The sequence below is a fragment of the Sceloporus undulatus genome, chromosome 2 (genome assembly GCF_019175285.1).
Source record: "Sceloporus undulatus isolate JIND9_A2432 ecotype Alabama chromosome 2, SceUnd_v1.1, whole genome shotgun sequence".
In the NCBI taxonomy this organism is placed as follows: domain Eukaryota; kingdom Metazoa; phylum Chordata; class Lepidosauria; order Squamata; family Phrynosomatidae; genus Sceloporus; species Sceloporus undulatus.
In genome coordinates, this window is record NC_056523.1 from 1230645 (window position 1) to 1250462 (window position 19818).

Here is a 19818-nt window from a genome sequence, read left to right on the forward strand (position 1 = left end):
TTATTATTATTATTATTATTATTATTATTATTATTATTATTATTATTATTGTCATTCATTTATAGGTCCTTGTATCCAATTTTAAAACTTTATCCCTCTCTCTTGGGTCTATTCTCTATCTGAAGGGAGGTCCTATTGAGGAGGGAGCAAGCTTCTTTTCTGCTGTTCCAGGGAATAGGATCCAGAGCAATGGATGCAAGCTCCAGGAAAAGAGATTAATATCAATAATAATAACAATATATTTATTTATATCCAGCCTCTCCGGATGGAGGCAGCTTATGATATGAATAAATACATAGTAAAGAATAAGAAAAAATACAGAATACAATCAATTATCCCTCCCTCCGACACAATAACTTACAATTCCCAATAAACAATACAATGATAAAATGATATCTAATGATAAAAAAACGACAGAGGGGTGATGGGAAGCCGGGGGTATTCTCTATGGGGTCCATATTAATGGGGGCCAGGTGAGTTACTCAGGGAAGGCCGGTCAAAGAGATCTCTCTGGGCAGCCCTTTTGAAGCTCTCCAGATTGGTGTTCTTATGACAGATCTCCTCCTTCCATAATTTGATAGCGGCAGATGGAAAGGCCCTCTGGGTAGCCACGGCCAGCCTGGTCTTTATTGGTTGCAAAAGGTTTTCCCAGAAGCCCTAAGTGTGCGAGTGGATTGTACAGAAGGAGGCGATCCAACAAGTAGGTTGGACCCAAGGCATCAAGGTCTTTATAGGTCATGTCTGTGAGGTATAGATACTTCTATGTACCAAAATACCAAATCAAATTAATCAGGACAAAACAAGCGAAGCAGCAATTTCCAATTTATTAATTACAATCTTGTAAGGAGGGGTGTCTCAGGCAAGGAGGCCCACTGTCTGTTTGAAGGGATCCACACTGAGGAGGGAGCAAGCTTGTTTTCTGCTGCTCCAGAGAACAAGACCAGGAGCAATGGGTGCAAGCTCCAGGAAAAGAGATTCCACAACAACATTAGGAGGAACTTCGTGACAATAAGGACTGTTCGACAGTGGAACAAGCTCCCTCAATGTAATGTCTGGACGGCCATCGTGGGGGATGCTTTGATTGGGAGTTCCTGCATGGCAGGGGTTGGACTGGATGGCCCTTGCAGTCTCTTCTAACTTTATGATTCTAGAAACTGCCATTAGAGGCGCATTTTCCACACTTGCTTCATAAACCAATGGTGTCCTTGGCAAATAGTGAGGATGGCACTCTCTTATCAGTTGGCTCCAGACTGGTTTGCCTCCTCTTTGCAAAGTTGTCCTTGAATTCCAGGTGCAATTCATTATCAAAGATATAACCCCTCCTTTATTCTTACAAAACAATGTATTTAATAGATAACAGTGTTCAAGCGTTCCATATATTTAGTAACTTAAAGTCCAATATACTTTTATAAAGTGAGCATGGTATAAAAAGCTTATCTAAAAACTATTTCTTCTCTTAACTTACATATGTTTATAAAATGCCCTTTCAGTTAAAGGGCCTCAGCCTTTGACCTTAAAACTATTTAAGTAATTTTAAAGTTAAAGGTAAAAACCTTTAAGGTTACACAAGGTTTAACCTTCTGTTATATATTTTGATTATAATAGTATATATGAATATAAGTGGTTCCTTACTATCTCTCTCTATAATCTAATTATAGAATATGATTATACAGTCTTACATGATTTCTATTCTATTTGTGTTTTTAACTCTTTTATTAACTCTTATGTGTTTGATTCAAATCTATTTCTCTCAATGTCCAACATCTTGTACTGCGGCCGGAAACTAATAGGCTGCCAGTGAAGAGATTTTAAGATAGGTCACCTCTAGCAGTCCTGCTGACCGACCTGGATGCCATATTCTGAACTCATTGACGTTTCTGGACTAAGCACAAGGGTAGACCCATGTACAGCGCATTGCAGAAGCTGAGTCGTGAGGTTACCAGCGCATGTACCATAGTTTCCAGGTCTCCTGCTTCCAGAAAAGGGCGCCACTGACGTATCAGCCGAAGCTGATAGCAAGCACTCCTGGCCGTTGCATTTACCTGGTTTGCCATCATGAGCGACAAATCTAGGAGCACTCCCAAGCTGCGAACACAGTCCTTTAAGGGGAGTGTGACCCCACCCAAGACTGGTTGACTTATCTTAGTTGGGGGTCCCCCCACAACAAGTACCTCCTTCTTGTCTGGATTCAGTTTCAGTCTGTTTTTCCTCATCTAGTCCATTACTGCTTCAAAGCACTTACTGAGAGGAGAGATGCCATCTGACAGTGGGACACACTCCCTCAATGGAGAGCGGTGGAGTCTCCTTCCTTAGAGGTCTTTAAACAGAGGCTGGATGGCCATTTGTCAATGGGGATGCTTTGACTGAGAGTTCCTGCATGGCAAAATGGGGTTGGACTGGATGGCCCTTGGGGTCTCTTCCAACTCTACGATTCTATGATTCTGGGTTGGTGAGAGGAGGCATCCATACAATCTGGGACATTCCCAAGCCCTCAATCTGAAGTCAATACTTAAAAGCCAACCTCAGAGAGCAAACCAGGCATTTGTAAAAGTCAGCTGTTGGGAACCCAGAGAAGCAATGGGGGAAATAGCCCAGCACTCTCCAGTTATTCTACAGTGGGATTTATAGTTTTATAGGCACTCACTGGAATCCTAGATTGGCTACTTGGTTATGCTGACCCCACTATAAAGTAGGAACTGAATGCATGCAGCCAAGCAGCAAACAGAAGAGACTGTTATTCAGTTGGGCTTTTTAAACGCATTTTGGCTACACCAGGCCTTCTTCAGGGGCTGAAAACAAATATAAAAAGACAACACTCAGCAGACTATGATATACAAATATCCTTATAGAACCTATCAAGGTTATACATACCCCTGAGACAGATGGCCATCCAGTCTGTGTAAGAAACCCCAGGGAGGGAGACTCCACCATCCTCCATTGATGGACTGTTGTCCACTGTCGAACACTGTCAGGAGGTTCCTCCTAATGTTGAGCTGGAATTTCTTTTCCTGGAGCTTGCATCCATTGCTCCATTGTGTCCTGTTCTCTGGAGCAGCAGAAAACAAGCTTGCTCCCTCCTCAATATGATATCCCTTCAAGTATTTAAACAGGGCTATCATATCACCTCTTAACCTTCTCTTCTCCAGGCTAAACATCCCCAGCTCCCTAAGCCTTTCCTCATAGAGCTTCATGGTTTCCAGACGCATCACCATTTTAATTGTCCTCCTTTGGACATGCTCCAGCTTCTCAAAATCCTTTTTGAATTGTGGTGCCCAGAACTGGACACAATATTCCAGGTGAGGCCTGACCAAAGCAGAGTACACTGGCACTATTACTTCCCTTGGTCCAGACACTATGCTTCTATTGATGACGCCTAGGATAGCATTGGTTTGTTTTAGTGCCACATCACACTGTGGGCTCATGCTGCACTAGGAATCCCAGATCCCTTTCACATGCAGCCTTGTGTGGGTGAAAGTTGAGTTTCCCAGGATGTTAATCCTTTTAAAAGGAAACCAAAATATGCAAGAATGAAAATTAAACTTGTTAAGAGTTCAGCTTTCATCAGCAGAGCACCAAAAGTGTGGGTCAGACTATTCATTCTAAATCCACCTTCCTAAAGAATACTTACTCAAAAAACAACAAACATGCAGTTTGTAGTTTAAAAATAAATAATAATGACTTTAATAAATAAATACATAACTAAATCTTGTCCTAACTGGTGATGGTTTGGGTAAAGAGGTAAAATCTCGCTATCTTTCCAACTCTTGGTGACTCTGGATGTGACATCTCCAAGAACCCCTCTCTTCCACTGCAGTCTTGCCCAGATCCTGCAAGCCCTTGTGGTCTTCCTCTCTTTCTTCTACCTTCTACTTTTTCTAGCATTTCTGTTTTTTCCAGAGATGTCTGTCTTCTCATGATGTGGCCAAAGTACGATGGCCTTAACTTGATCATCTTTGCTTCCAAAGAGAGCCCTAGGTGCTTTCTGCACCGCCATTTGGGACGTCCTCCGGACGTCCCATTTTAAAAAGGGGCGTCTCTTATCGACGCCCCTGGGCCTAGTACGGACTCTGTCCGTACAAGATGGCGCCGGCCCTTCTACATGGCCGGCGCCATCTTTGCGTATCGGACGCTGATCGTCCGTACGCGTCGCGCCGCTTGTGACGTAGTGAGCGCGCCCCTGGCGCCTCGCTACGTCGCAAACGCGACGGAAAAAGAAGCTCCATTTTGGAGCTTCTTTTTCGGTCCGCGCGGGAGTTGGGCCGTGTGAAGGCTCCGGCTCCCCCGTGAACCTACTGGCGGCGGCGGCAGACCGCCGCAAAGCGGCGGTCTGTACCCCGCCCTAGTCTGATCTGCTCAAGTACCCATTTGTTTGTCTTTTTGGCTGTCCATGAGATCATCCTGAGGACTCTTCTCCAGCCCCACATTTCAAAGGCATTGGCTTTCTTTCTGTCTGTCTGCTTTGTTCACTGTCTGGCTCTCATATCCGTACCTGGGGATGATGGGGAATACGTACAATGGCCTGGACAATTCTGACTGTGCTCCTCAGTTGTATGCCTTTGCTCTTCAGTATCTTTTCCAGGAGTTATGAATACTGCTGCTAATATCACTGCTACTACTACTAGTCAGTCCTCCACATTTGCAGCTTTGACTTTTCCAGATATGATTATTCACGGATTTGATTAATATGTCCGCTCTAGGAATCTCTAGGTCCTCCAGCTCAACTCTGTGGGCAACGTATGCAGAAATCACTTCAGAGGACCAAGAGATTTCTAAAGAGAACACTTTTCTAGGCATTTGTAGGTCCTCCATTGCATTTCTATGGTCAACTTCTGGCAGAGGTTGACCACAGAGTTCTGTTGGAGGACCTAGAGATTCATAGACAGATCACTTCTCTAGGCATTTATTGATCTTCCAACACATTTCTATGGTCACCTTCTGGCAGACTTGCACTGGAGGACCTACAAATGCCTAGAGAAGCATTTTTCCCAGGTATTACAATGGTGGTGGTTTTTTTTGTAAAGTCGAAGGCTTTCATGGCCGGCATCCATAGTTTTTTGTGGGGTTTTCGGGCTCTGTGCCATGTTCTAGCAGAGTTTCTTCCTGACGTTTCACCAGCATCTGCGGCTGGCATCTTCAGAGAATGTCTGCCTGGAAAGGTCTTGGGTATATATAATGTGTGACCTGGAAAGGCAGGAGTGATTTCCATGTGTATGTTGGTTGCTAATGGCAGTCCTCAGGGGGTGAGGGTCTGCACAAGAGGACTAATGTCTGCTTGATTGGTGCTCATGGTCTGCTGGGATACCCCTGACCCTGAGAGATTTCTCATTTGCATTTGTCCTTATCTTGCTCTCTTTCAGGACTGGTAGCCAAACCTTGTTCACTTTAAGGGTTTCCTCTTTCCTGCTGAAATTGTCCAGGTGTTTGTGGATTTCAATGGCTTCCCTGTGCATCCTGACATGGTTGGCATGGTTCAGGATTTCAGTGTTTTCAAACAGTATTTTATGCCCAGGATGGTTTGTGGCATGTTCTGCTACTGCTGATTTTTCTGGCTGGCCCAGTCTGTAGTGTCTCTCGTGTTCCTTGATTCTTGTTTGCACACTGCGTTTGGTGGTCCCTATGGAGACCTGTCCGCAGCTGCATGGTATGCGGTAAACTCCTGCAGTTGTGAGAGAGTCTCTCTGGTCCTTGGCTTTCCAGGTCACACAATATATATAGCCAAGTCCTTTCCAGGCAAACATTCTCTGAAGATACCAGCCACAGATGCTGGCAAAACGTCAGAAAGAAACTCTGCTAGAACATGGCCACAGAGCCCAAAAACCCACAAAAACCTGTGGGGTTTTTTTTATTTGCCGAGCTTCCTCTTCCACAGGGGTCTTGCGCCCCTAAGTCCAGCAAACGTGGAGGGCCCATTGTAATCACAACAATAACAACTACTACTTTTCCTTTATTTATTGATTTATTTATAGAGTGCCATCGGTGTACATGGCCTTTTACAGAATAAAAAAGAAGACTGCCCTGCCAAAAGGGCACAATTTAAAAATACTTATTTACCTAACAGAAGGAAGGGGTAATGCAAAGATAAAACTAATACAACACAGTTTAAAAACAAATTATTCAAATATATTTATTTAATTCATTGACATCTCAACTTATAAAATTCCACTATGTAAAACATCAATAAAGTGGAAAAGTGATTTTAAAAAGAATTAAAGAATACGTACAGTCTTTTATGTGTAATGTTAGACTATCAGCAACATTCATTTTGTATTCTTCCGGGTATTTCTATGGCTCCTCCAAAACTCCTTGATACAGCTCCAGGTCTGAAGTGTGACCTGCTCCCATGTGAATCCGTTGATGCAGCTTCAGAGTCATGCTTTGGGTGAAATTTTCCCCACAATCTGGACACTCATAGGTTTCCTTCAGCATGTGACGTCTTTGGCGTCTTTTAACGTTCAGCCTCCGAGCAAAGGTCTTTCCACTTTCTGAGCTTTCAAAGAGCTTCTGCCCTGTGTGTGTTCTTTGATGTACTTTAACATTTGTTTTATGAGCAAAGGCCTTTCCACATTCTGAGCATTCAAAGGGTTTCTCCCCCGTGTGGATTCTTAGGTGTGTTTTAAGACTCATGCTTTGAGTGAAGGCCTTTCCACATACTGAGCATGCAAATGGTTTCTCTCCCGTGTGGGTTCTTAGGTGTACTTTAAGGTTTATACGATGAGCGAAGGTCCTTCCACATACTGGGCATTCAAAGGGTTTCTCCCCTGTGTGGACTCTTCGGTGTGTTTTAAGGCTCATGCTCTGACTGAAGGCCTTTCCACAGTCTGAGCATTCAAAGGGTTTCTCTCCTGTGTGGATTCTTAGGTGTACTTTAAGGTTCACAAGATGAGCGAAGGCCTTTCCACATTCTGAGCATTCAAAGGGCCTCTCTCCTGTGTGAGTTCTTTGGTGCACCTTAAGGCTCATGCTCTGAGTGAAGATTTTCCCACATTCTGAGCACTGATATGCTTTCTTCCCAGTGTGAATTCTTTGGTGTAATGTGAGACTTGAGCTCTTCATGAAACTTCTTCCACACACTGAGCACTGGTGCGTTTTCTTTCTTGTTTGGATCCATCCATGTTCGGTAAGGTAGAGTTGCTGAGCAAAGCTATTTCCTTGCTCAGAGGACTGCTTCTTTTTATCGAGAATCATCTTTTTATGACTTTCTCCGAGTAATGAAATTTCATAGAAGACAGCTGTTTCAGTACCAACGGATTTGCTTCTCTGTCCTGGTTTTGTCTCAGTTTTCTTCATCTGCTTTTCATTCATTTCAGCGTTCTGATTTCCATCAACTGAATGAATCAAAAAAGAGGCTTTATCAGGAAGGAACAGAGTCTTAAATTGTGAAACAAACTACCATATATACTCATCTAGAAGTCTAAATATGTATGCCCCCAAATTGACCCCAATATCCCAGTTTGACTTATTTATGGGTCAGTATGGTAATGTGAGAGCAGCTCTTTTTCTCTTGAGCCAAGCGGAAAGAGTCCTGAGTGATTAACTGCTTTTAAACCAACCAACAGAGTCCCTCTCCCAACCGCTGTCTGAGGAGTGAAGGATGGAATGAAAGCTGAAGCGATGAAGCAAAAAGCCTCAATTAGAGTCCCTTTTGCCACATGCACACATACACACACTTTATCCACGACTTATCCATGGGGCATGGCAAAATCCTTAATTATGGCCCCCAAACCTGTCCTCGACTTATACATGAGGTCAACTTATAGCCGACATTTGCTGGGGTTAGGACCCCCATGATAGTAGGGAAACTGCAAATAATAAAAAAGGCTACTTTTTTCACCTGAGAAAACACCTCTCTAGGCATTTCTAGGCCCTCCAGCAGAACCCTATGGTCAATATCTGCTATAATTTGACCACAGACCCCTGCTAGGGGACCTAGAAATGCCTGGAACAATGTTTCTCTAGGAACCTCTAGGTCCTCTGGCGCAACTCTATGCTCAATCTCCCAGAGAATTTCTCTGGACATTTCCTAGAGAAAACATATTAATCAAATCTGCAAATAATCAAACCCACAAGAGTCAAAAGCTGCAAATGTGGAGGACAGACTGTGTTTTTCTTAGTTCTTTCTCTGACAGATCTGTCAAATGGGTAACAGTTTCACAAAATAAATTTCTCCTGAGGTAGCGCATACCTTGGGATTGCTGCAGTGAAAACTGGAGGGCTCCTGTCCTTTTCATGGTTGTGTAGAAAAGGGCATTTCAGCAGGTCTTGCTTGTTATCTGCAAGCAACACTTGCTGCAATTCTCTGTTCTAGACAACCATTAAATGGAAAGAAGCCCTCTTGGGTTTTCAATCTGGCAACTCTATGCATCGCCTAGTATGTTTTTGTCACATCTGTGTTATGGTGAGCCTTAGCACAAGCTTGTCTTGGCCAGATGTCTTCAGAGGAGGTTTGCCATTCCCTTACTCTGGGGCCCAGAGAGTGTAACTGGCTCAAGGAAGTCTAGTGGGGTTGTGAGATTCCAACGCCAGTCCCTTCTATACCTTCATCACATCTGAACGGAAAGAGAGACCAATGTACTGTACCTTTTGATTTCTCTTCCTCAGAGCTCTTGGCTAACTGATCTTCCTTTTCCTCCTCTCCTTCCTCCAAGATCTTTGCAAAGTGGCCTTCCTCTTCCTCCACACAGGAGACCAGGTCAGAACCAGTCTCTGGAGTCCCTTTTTCAACGTTAGAGAGAGAAAAGAGAGAATTCATTTGCAGTACTTCAGATTTTAACAAAACATCAGGGATTCAAAAACTGCCTGTGGTTTTCCCCTCTCCCTGCTGGACCTCAGGAAGGTCACTTGAAGGACGAGGCAGGCAAGACCTCTCAGCCAAGAGGAAAGGTACTCTTACCCGCAGAGGCCCAAGTCCCATCGCTCCTCTCCATGACGTCTTTGGGCAGAGCCTTCTCTTTTGGATCCAGCAAAGCCCACGCCTCCTCTGCTGCCATCAGAGGCTCCTTATCCACAGTCTCCGGACTCTGAAAGAAGATAAAGGACAGCTTTTGCTCAGTGTACATGAAACAATCCAAAGAGACAGCAATGGACCATACTTTATATATGATGACTAAAGAAGTTCTCCTGAAGACTCCAAAGCTTCCTTAATAATGCATTTAACATTAATTTTTTTATTAAAGGATTTGCTGCATCTGCTGTATTGGATGCAGATACAAAAGGATCCCACACTTGAAACGGATTTGCCTTTGTGGTTTAGTTAGAGTCAGTTTGTCATATCCTACTTTACTGCACCTTTTATAAAATCACCAGAGCCTCACTTATAATTGTGGGTAGATGAGATAAATTCTCTGTAGAATATCTTCTCTCAATCTAAAAGAGCAGATAACTGCCAAGGTTGCTAGATTCTGATGTTGGTTGCCATAGATGGGTAGAAAAACAACACTGGTAAGTATTTGCTTATTAGACCTCCTTCCATTTATGATGGCTGAAATAATTTGAAAATGTATATACAGTCAGCCCGCCCTTTATGCAGGCGATCCGTTCCAGAGCCCCTGCCTAAGGGGAATTGAACATGTTTCTATGGAGGGAGTGTGTTCCACGGTCAAACAGCCCTAACTGTCAGGACATTCCTCCCAATGTTGAGGTGGAATCTCTTTTCCTGCAGTTTGCATCCATTGTTCCATGTCCTATTCTTGCTCCCTCCTCAATGTGACAACTCTTCAAATACTTGAACAGGGCTATCATATCACATCTTAACCATTGCTTCTCCAGGCTAAACATACCCAGCTCCCAAAGTCGTTCCTCATAGGGCTTCATGGTTTCCAGACCCTTCACTATTTTAGTCACCCTCCTTTGGACACACTCCAGTTTCTCAATGTCCTTTTTGAATTGTGGTGCCCAGAACTGGACACAATATTCCAGATGGGGCCTGACCAAAGCAGAATAGAGTGGCACTTCCCATGATCTAGACACAATACAGTGGTGCCTCGGGTTACGAAAGTAATTCGTTCCGCCGCCGCTTTCGTAACCCGAAAAGCATTCGCAAGCCGAAATGCCATAGGCGCTAATGGGGAAAAGCCGCGATTTCGTGCGAAAAAGCCGAAAAAAGCACCAAAATTTTTTTCGTAACCCGAAAAAACATTCGTAACCCGGAACAATTATTTCCTATGGGATTTTTTCGTATCCCGGAAATTTCGTAACCTGGGTATTTCGTATCCCGGGGTACCACTGTAATTCTATTGATTCAAACTAAAATTGCACTGGCTTTTCTAGCTGCCGCATCGCACTGTTGACTCATGTTCAACTTGTGGTCTGCTAGAACTCAGAGATCCCTTTCACACGTATAAGTCTCCTTAAGCCAGGTGTCCCTCATCCTATATCCATGCATTTCATCTTTTCACCCAAAGTGCAGTACCTTACATTTCACTGTGCTGAAATTATGTTAGTTTGACTGAATCAAAGCAAAAGATTCTCTCAGAACCAAACAGATTGGTAGTTGGACTTCAGACTTTCATCCCTGACAGTTCTGCCCTTTTACCTGATCTGACTTGACATCCAAAGTGTCGATTCCACCACAAAGAGGAGGCAGCTGAGAAGGAAGCTCCACCGTCATTTGACTGTCTTCAACTTCAAGTTTCACAACCTCACCTGTGAAAAGACAAAGAAAGTGGGAAAGTGTTTCATTCCATTTTACTCCTGGAGAAAAATCTATCTTCCTCCACATTACCTTCAGCCAGAATTTGAGGCTGTTCTGGAATAATATAAAGACTGACGTTATGGAAATCAGCAACTGATTGATGTGAATTCGCGGATGACCACTCAAAGAAATACAGTTACAGGTAAGTAACCTGTCCTCCTTCTTCGTGGTCTCTGCAAATCACACAAATGGGTTAGACTAGCAAGCTTAGGTCAGTGGAGATGGGAGTGCCATGCCACACTAGAAAGGCATATTGACCCCAAATAGAATCACCAAACGGGAAACCGAGCCAAAAGGCAGGTAAACATGGGGACGAACAGTCCCGCTGACATGATGACTCTACAGAGTCATGTAGAAAATCCAATACTGAGACGTAGTGGAAACAGTCACCAATGCAGATGAAACATGCCCATTGGCAGAAAAACAGGCTTGCCAGCTAACCATATGTTGCACAGACTATAGGTAAACTTTGATGGTCCATCATAAATGGCAGGTGTAAACTAAGGTCAGGGAAAAATCCTGACCTAGACAGCCCAGTTTTGTTGGCAATGGAGATTATGCCAAAAATACCAAATAGGTAGGTGGTGTGGAACAGAGGGAAGCTCACTACTGTAAGCAGTTAGGGGAAGACAACAAACAAGAAGGTCTGGTATACAGACATTGTCTAATCCAAAGAGTGGATTGAATCCAGCATGAAGGGCAAAGGGATCACAGCAATGTGACGCTGCAGAGGCCGGGACATTGATAACCAGGAAAGAGGGGCCTACAAAGCCCTTAAATTTGAGCACGTCATTCAATGGAAAAAGGACAGTGACCTGATAAAGCCCCTCGAAGCCATGGTTTGGAGATTATGGCATTGACAGACACAGCCTAGGATGCCAAGTAGTCTAGGGCTGAATGTCCTCTTTAACAGAGTATGAAATGGACAATCTGTAGTCAGCAACAAGATGGTTGGCAAGTCCATCCATAGAGAGAGAGCCTAATGACATCGAAATGGAGAGGAGCTCCAGTAGTAATTTCTGGAAGAGAGGTAGACACCAGAGAGGAGGAATATTACCTCATTCAGTCACAATAAATTTCAGGCAGAAAGAAATGAGAAGACTGCAAAGTCGAATTGTTGTGACCCATGGGATGCACTGTATCTGAGCGTAATATTTCAGGATATCAGTATGAAGCCTGCAGATCTGAGACACAGCCAGAACTGATAGGCAAACAGTGCGGCAGGAGTGACACGGTGTACATCCATCATGGATGGGCCCTGGGAACAAATTTTTGCAGAACAGCGGAGCTGGAATAGACCTTAAGCGCCACAAGTCCAATTCCTAGCCAGGTGTATAAAACACTAGGCAATATGCCAGAAATCATCCTAATGTCACCCCTAATGCTTAAGAGGAACAACTGAAGCTGTAGCATTAATGTACTGTAACACAGCAATATGAACAGAGGAGCTTGGAGACCATATAATGGTGGATCGAAACCCCTTACCATATAGGTCCAGGACGTGTAATGGAGCATGAAGTATGCTGTGACAGGGCATAACAATTGGGGGAAACACATGAGTCTCCTTATAGGAGAGAAACCCCAGGAATTTTGGAGACTGCTTAGTTAGCCTTGTCAAGTGATGTGGATGGAGGCCAGAAATATTCCCACCTCACCCAATAGATGCCTTGGGCCAGAGAAACAGGATGTTATGGCATCAATCAGCCAGGAGAGATGGGACAGGTATGCATATCCTGATCTCTCAAAGAATCCACAGAGGTGGACAGAACTTTAAACGGAGGCTCGAAATGGGGGATGTCCCCAGAGGGCATTCCCGCCCAGAGCAAAAATTGAAAGAAATTGAAGCAGTTGTATGCCACCTGCTCCAGGGGAGAGAGTGGCATCAACTAGAACCCCTTGGAAGGGCATGAGCATGGAAAACAGACATGTATTCCTCACCATATAGTGGTCAACGGTAAAAGGCAAGAAGTGCCTTAACTGACATTTGTACTGGGAAGTGGAAAACCTTTCCCTGTGAAGGATGGCGATGGTACCAAAGGCCCCATGGAGGGGAAAAGAACATCACAGTCACGCTGGTACCGAGAGTACGATGGTATTGCCTCTAGGTATAGAGGGAGCAAACCAATTGATGAGTGATTGTAGAATCATGGAGGCCATTCATATGGTGAAGGATTATCCGTGCCAAAGAGTGCAGGTTGTGCTCTCGAGATTATGGGGGACAACCCAGAAGACAGGCTTGAGAGTCTGCATTAAGTGATGTTCAGCCGTCCCTGGTCACGGAATAAAAGGTAAACTGTCAAGGGTATCTGTACATAGTACCATGCAGCCTGAGAGGGAGGATATCCTCATAAATTTGTAATGTTGGAATGGTGATGTCCTCCCTCAGTATGGCGGGGGCACTACGTCCCCCAAATCAGCTATATAGAGATAGCCGTGATGTCGGGTCTCGGTACGGAAGGAGCATTCTCACTGTTTACCAGTCCAATGAGGACGGCATCCCTTGGTACCGAGGGAGCAACGTGAAATTGAACTGGGTTTCAAATTAAATGGGCCCAAAATAAGAAGTGAAAAGTGCGCCAGTGAAGCGCGCACCATTTAAAAAAAACCATTTCAGTAGTACAAAGGGACTTTGCCAAGTGCGCCAATATGGCAGGCATCATTTTAAAAATTCTCCTTAAAAGTATAGGGTTTTTTGGGGGGAGGGGTTTGAAAAGGGGGGACTCTGCCAAGCACACCAATTGAGGTGAGCGACCGTCGTATCAAAACATTTCCTCAGAAAGGGAGAGGGCCTTGCCAGTGTGAAGGCAAGGCAAGCTGCTGTTAAACAAATTTACCTCAGAATTTAAATCACATTTAAGTACACGGTTTTCTAAAAAATTGCAGTGCAGGCTGCCATTAAAACAGCTGCACCTCAGAATTTAAATTCACATTTTAAGTATGCGACTCCCTAAGAAATCTTAGATTGTACGCCAAGGGCAGGTTTACTCTTATCTATCTTATTGTTTGTATGTACAGTGCTGTGCAAATCTACAGCGCTATATAAATAAAGCATATCGCAGTGTAAGTTGTTGTTAAAGCAACTTTACTGCAGAATTTAAATTCATATTTAAATATACGATTCTCTAAGAAATTGTACTGTTTTGCTTTAAAATATGTACACAATGTTAAAAAATTACCACCAAAACGCAGATTGATACTGCCAAATTGGGTTTTTGTAAAGTCTGTCAGGAAAATGAATCTCTGAAGAGTCCCTAGATACTGCTAATGTGGCAGACAAAAGGGACTGAGGGTTTAGGTGGGAAACTGGCTAAAAAGGCAGTTGGGGAGTGGAAGGGGCTACCGCCAAAACGCCTCTAGTCTCTCCAAGAAGGTTCCGGAGCTAACTGCGCAGGCACAGAATAACCCCCATTTGTGTGAATTCGCAGAGACCACCAAGAAGAAAAATATATACAGTGGGCCCTTGTTATCTGCTGGGGTTTGATGCCAGGACCCCCCATGGATAACAAAATCTGTGGATGCTCAAGCTCCGTTAAATGCAACGGCATAGCAAAATGGTGTCCCTTATATAAAATGGCAAAATCAAGGCTTGCTATTTGGAATTTATGCTTATTTTTTAAAGCCATGGATGCTTGAATTCATGGGCAAAAAATCTGTGGATAAGGAGGGCCAGCTGTATATACTATACATACATACTATCCTTTTTTTGAAGTTCATAGAATATTAGTTTAATCTTGCTTTAAATTAAAAGGAGCCTTACCGAGAGCCAGCATGATCTAGTCATTTGAGCATTAGACTAGGACTCAGGAGACCGTGGCTCAAATCATGACTCAGCCATGGAAACCCTCTGGGTTATGTCTCACCTTACTCCCAAATGGGGTGCAAGGCAGCTTTTATTGCTGTTGTTGTGTGCTTTCAAGTCAATTCCAACTTATGGTGACCCTATCAAGGGGTTTCTTCACAAAACTTATTCAAAGGTTTGCCTTTGCGTCTTTTGCCCAAGGCGACCCAGCGGCTTTCATGGCTGAGCTTGGAATTGAACCCTGGTCTCCAAAGACCTAGATCAACACTAAAACTTATCAAATTGGCAGATGACACCAAATTAGGAGTAGCAGCTAATACCCCAAAGGACAGGATCAAAATCCAAAATGACCTGAATGGACTAGAAAGCTGAGCCAAAGCTAACAAAATGAATTTTAACCGAGAGAAAAGTAAGGTACTGCACTTGGGGCGGAAAAATGAAATGCACAGATATAGGATTAGGGACACCTGGCTGAACAAGATTTATACATGTAAAAGGGATCGGGGAGTCCAAGTAGACCACAAGTTGAACATGAGTCAACAGTATGATACAGCAGCTAAAAAGGACAATGCAATTTTAGGCTGCATTAATAGAAGTATAGTGTCTAGATCAAGGGAAGTAATAGTGCCACTCTATTCTGCTCTGGTCAGGCCCCACCTGGAATATTGTGTCCAGTTCTGGGCACCACAATTCTGCTGCTCCATAGAGTAGAACCCAGAACAATGGATGCAAACTGCAGGAAAAGAGATTCCACCTCAACATTAGGAGGAAATTCCTGACAGTAAGGGCTGTTCGATGGTGGCACACACTTCATGGGAGAGTGGTGGAATCTCCTTCCTTGGAAGTTTTTAAACACAGGATGGATGGTCATCTGTTGGGTATACTTTGATTGTGAGTTCCTGCATGGTAGAAGGGAGTTGGACTGGATGGACCTTGTGGTCTCTTCCAATTCTATGATTCTATTCCTATTCCTATTTTTTTCCCTTCTCCCTCCTTTTCCCTATTCAACTCTATATCCGTGTCAGTCTGTAGAATCAGTATGCAATGCAGAATCTTTGCAGCACCTTTGGAGACTAACTGAAAGAGCCTGCGTTGTCCAGGGGATCTTTGATTTAGAGTTTCCTGCATGGCAGAATTGGGTTGGACTGGAGCCCGGTGGTCCCCTCTTCCAACTCTATGAGTCTAGGGCTTCAGCTGCCTTGGCTTTAAAAATCAACACTCTTTCAACTGGCCTCACCAAGTGTTTGTGGACTGAGTGGACTTGAGCATGGATGCCGTTGACTGACAGTGTCACCAGCTCCAGTTTTCACACAATGGATTCTAAAAAAGTGCAAAGATACACAAGTGTTTGGCCAAGTGTTAAGTGTGTCTTCGCTCCTTCTACTTCAACAGTTTCCTGAGAAACCCCCAGTGTGCACAATATTTCCAGGAGGGACGGAGTGTATTTGGATGAGAAAGGAGAAGTAGCAGTCAACTTGCCCTGGTGGGAATTGGGACTGGTGTTTTTCCAATGGGTACAGTTGCGTTCACAAAGCCATTTGGGCATTTGAAAAGACAGGGATCTGCAAACTCGACGTATTCTCCATTGCCGGATCCAATTATGAGTCCCAAGTTTGCTCAAAACAGGTGGGTTGAGCATTGGGGGGAATTGCGGGAAGAGACATGCCTACCTTTATCAGCACGAGTGGTCCAAAAGTCCACAATGAATTCAGAATTCCACAATTCTGGTTGCAGACTGAGCAGATGGTGCGGTGTAACACAAGAAATGATTGATGCGAAGTTTAATAAGAACACCACATAGATAGGCAAATGCTGCCCTCCGAGGGTGGTGGCATCTCCGTCTGTGGACGTTTACAAGAAGCTGGATGCCCGCATGGGCAGAATGGGGGATGGAATTGGCCACCCTTGTTGGGCCTCTTCCAACTCTATGATTCCTATGAGTATAATAGTTGGACCTGCACAGCACTTGTGGGTCCTTTCGATTAAATCATAGGTTTTTGATTGTGGCGCCCGAACTGGACAACAATATTCCAGGTGGGGCCCTGAACCAAAGCAGAATAGAGGGGCACATTCTTCCTTGAAAGAGATCCATCTTTAAGACCCTTTTAGATGACTTCAAGAAGTCAATAAAGATGGGTCTCTTCAGGGGCATGCCCCCGCCTTTCTCTGTAAGAAATGGGAGAAATCCCACTGTGTCAGAACAGCACCTTGTATAATGATTGTTTATTATTATGATTATTTGGGCCATCAAACTACAAGTTAGGCCATCCCATAGCAAACTACTAGGCCTCAACTACACGGAACTCAGAATACTAAAAAGGCTTCCCCCATTTTTGCAACGACTAGGCCTCGAAACTACAAGTTTAGTCTTTCAGTGGCAATACTAGGCCTAAAACTAAAGTCAAGGCCCTTCCCATAGCAAACTACTAGGCCCTTCAAACTACTACGACTCAGAATACAACAGCTTCCCATTGCAAATACTAGGCACAAACGACAAGTCAGAGAGGCTTTTCAGTGGCAACTACTAGGCCTCAACTACAATCCAGGCTTCGCATCTCATGCACTACTAGGGGGGGCTCAGAATACAGCCTCTCATTGCAACTACTAGGCCCTCAAACTACAAATAGGCTTTCATGTCAACTACGTACTAGGCTCATACTACAGTCAGGCCTCCCTAGCAAACTACTAGGCCTCAACTACAAGCAGCTTCTCATGCAACTTAGGCTCAGAATACAGGCCCCCCCATTGCACCCTAGGCTCATACTAAAGCAGGCCTCCCTAGCAACTACTAGGCCCAAACTAGGAGTCCATTTCGATCTGGCGGAAACCTAAATATGGTGAAAAATGAGGTTGAGGACCCAGGATGGTTGGTTTGTGGCGCAGTGGTTAAATGCCTGTACTGCACCATTCACTCAAAACCGAAGGTGCGAGTTCAACCACAAAGGGCCCAAGCGACTCAGGCTTCATCCTTCAGGGTCCGCTAAAAATACCCGACTGTTGGGGGGCAATTAAGCTTACTTGCTAATTAGCTGACTGCTGGTTCACCCGCTAGTGATCTTTGAATAGCGGTAGATAAATAAACAAATAATAATAATAAAATAGTGGAGGAGAAACCAGGGGATACGGGACTGCCAAAAAGACCAATTGTTACTAAAGCACGTGCGGCGGCTGCACGCGCCAGCCGGGCACCTTGCCTTCTTTGCCCGCGCAGCTTGTCGCATCACAACCCCTGTGTTGACTCTGTTCAAGCGTCTGGTTTACTAGGAGCGTCCAAGACCCCTTCACTTGTAGAAATCTCCGTAGCCAGGTGTCCCCCCTCCTGTGCCTAGCTTTTAATCCCCCCCGCCCCACGTCCCTTATAGTGCTCTCTTTTGGAGATTCATTTTGATTTAGCTGCCGCTCACCTGTTGACTCTATCAACTTGTGGTCACTTGGCTCCTAGATCCCTTCACACCTAGTTTCTTCAGCCATTGCCCCCCATCCAAACTGTGCATTCAGTTTTCTCTTCCCAAGGGCTGGAGATCTGCCACTGCAGGCAGGACCTTTGTCTGTCCTCCGTCCATAGATCCATAGAAACTGGAACCTGTTGGAAGGAAGTACAGTATAGCCTTCTCTCCTTGCCTCCCAGCAAATTCTGCTGTTTCCCCGTCCCCCATTCAACATCCCATTTTGGCTCCTACTGATTACGGCCAGACATCTTTGCAAATGTAAACAACTATGTTTCCGCTTAGATAAAGATTTCTTTATTTACCTGATTATTCAGAACTTGGTTAGGATGTAACTTCGTGGCATATGTAGGTTCCTCAAGCCTTTAGTAAACCTTGTTTAAACTGCAACTACTTGTGTTGTTTTTTGAGTAAATCTTGGTTTTTTAATAAGCTTTTGAGGGTAAAAACAAACTGAAGCTTAGGAACTTGAATTGCCCCACTTGTTCTTGCAAACAAGCGGTAAAAGGGGGCTAGACAAAGGAACTGTGAATGGATCTGTAATTGGTTGACCCGGCTGAACCCAAAGGGTGCTCAACAATGCAGCTTTTTCATCGGAGAGAGAACCAGTGGTCCACAGGGCTCTGTCCTGGCCCCAGGTGCTATCAACATCTTGATCAATGACCTCGATGACAGAATTGGGGCAACTTATCAAATTGCAGATGACAACCAATTAGGAGGATAGCTAATACCCAGAGGACAGGATCAAAATCAAAATGACCTGAATAGACTTGAAAAGCTGAGGCCAAAGCTAACAAAATAGAATTCAACACGGAGAAATGTAAGGTACTGCACTTGGGCGGGAAAATTGAAATGCACAGATATAGGATGGGGAACACCTGGCTAAGGAGAAACATGTGAAAGGGGGAGGAGTCCAAGTAGACCACAAGTTGAACATGAGTCAACAGTGCGATGCGTGCAGCTAACAAGGCCAATGCATTTTTTAGGCTGCATCAATAAAAGTATAGTGTCTAGATCAAGGAAGTATAGTGTGCCACTCTATCCTGCTTTGGTCAGGCCCCACCGGAATATGTGTCCAGTTCTGGGCACCACAATTAAAGGATTTGAAAAAGCTGGAGCATGTCCAAAGGAGGGCAACCAAAATGGTGAAGGGTCGGGAAACAATGAACTCTATGAGGAAGCTTGGGAGCTGGGGTGTTTAGCCTGGAGAAGAGAAGGTTAAGAGTGATATGATAGCCCTGTTTAAATATTTGAGGGATGTCATATTGAGAGGGAGCAGCTTGTTTCCTGCTGCTCCAGAGAACAGGACCGGACAATGGATGCAACTCCGAAAAGAGATTCCACCGTCACTTAGGAGGAACTCTCATGAGAGTAAGGGCTGTTGACATGGAACACAGTCCGTCAATGGAGGATGGTGGAACCCCACTTGAGGCCTTAAGGAGAAGCTGGATGGCTATCTGTCAGGGATGCTTTGAGAGGCAATGGGGTTGGACCGATAGCACTTGGAGTCCCGTCCAACTCTTGATTCTGTGATTCTAAAAGTTCCCTCTCTGGGAGCCCTTGGCTTGATGCTCCTTTCCCCCCCCCCCCCTTCTCTCGTGGTAGACCTTGCCCATGTCAGTGCGTCGATAGCTGTCGGCCTGGATACACCACGGTGGTTCGAGAAGAAACCGTTGCCTGCTACGGTGTGTGCTTGTGTGCAGAAGGGGACCTTCTCCACCCAGGAAGGGGGTAGGTGATGCCGGAAAAAGGCAGACAACAAGGACCTTGTTTTAGCTTGAGTCATGTCCAATAATAATGGACAGCATGTGTGCAGAGGCATAAAGTTTGAAGCTAGAACCATAAAAGAAGGAAAAAGTTTCCACCTTAACATTAGGGGACTT

The 19818-nt window shown here is 44.5% G+C and overlaps 1 protein-coding gene across 1 annotated transcript; it reads right to left on the reverse strand.

Annotated features, from left to right (window-relative positions):
• Positions 1-5948: 5948 nt before the first annotated feature.
• On the reverse strand, positions 5949-13029 carry LOC121922995 (zinc finger protein 501-like). The gene is made up of 5 exons (XM_042453046.1): positions 13010-13029; positions 10532-10641; positions 8891-9017; positions 8578-8712; positions 5949-7325 (listed from the first exon to the last, which is right to left on the reverse strand). The coding sequence occupies exons 2-5, from the start codon at positions 10604-10606 to the stop codon at positions 6283-6285; spliced, it is 1380 nt and encodes a 459-aa protein (XP_042308980.1). The 5' UTR covers positions 10607-10641; positions 13010-13029; the 3' UTR covers positions 5949-6282.
• Between the last annotated feature and the right edge of the window lie 6789 nt (positions 13030-19818).

Excerpts from the sequence above, each read along its gene's own strand:
- LOC121922995 (XM_042453046.1), bottom strand. The coding sequence starts at position 10,606 with ATGACGGTGGAGCTTCCTTCTCAGCTGCCTCCTCTTTGTGGTGGAATC. Across the intron at positions 8,713-8,890 it reads TGGGACTTGGGCCTCTGCGG|GGACTCCAGAGACTGGTTCT; the intron begins GTAAGAGTACCT and ends ACGTTGAAAAAG. Across the intron at positions 7,326-8,577 it reads TGAGGAAGAGAAATCAAAAG|TTGATGGAAATCAGAACGCT; the intron begins GTACAGTACATT and ends TGATTCATTCAG.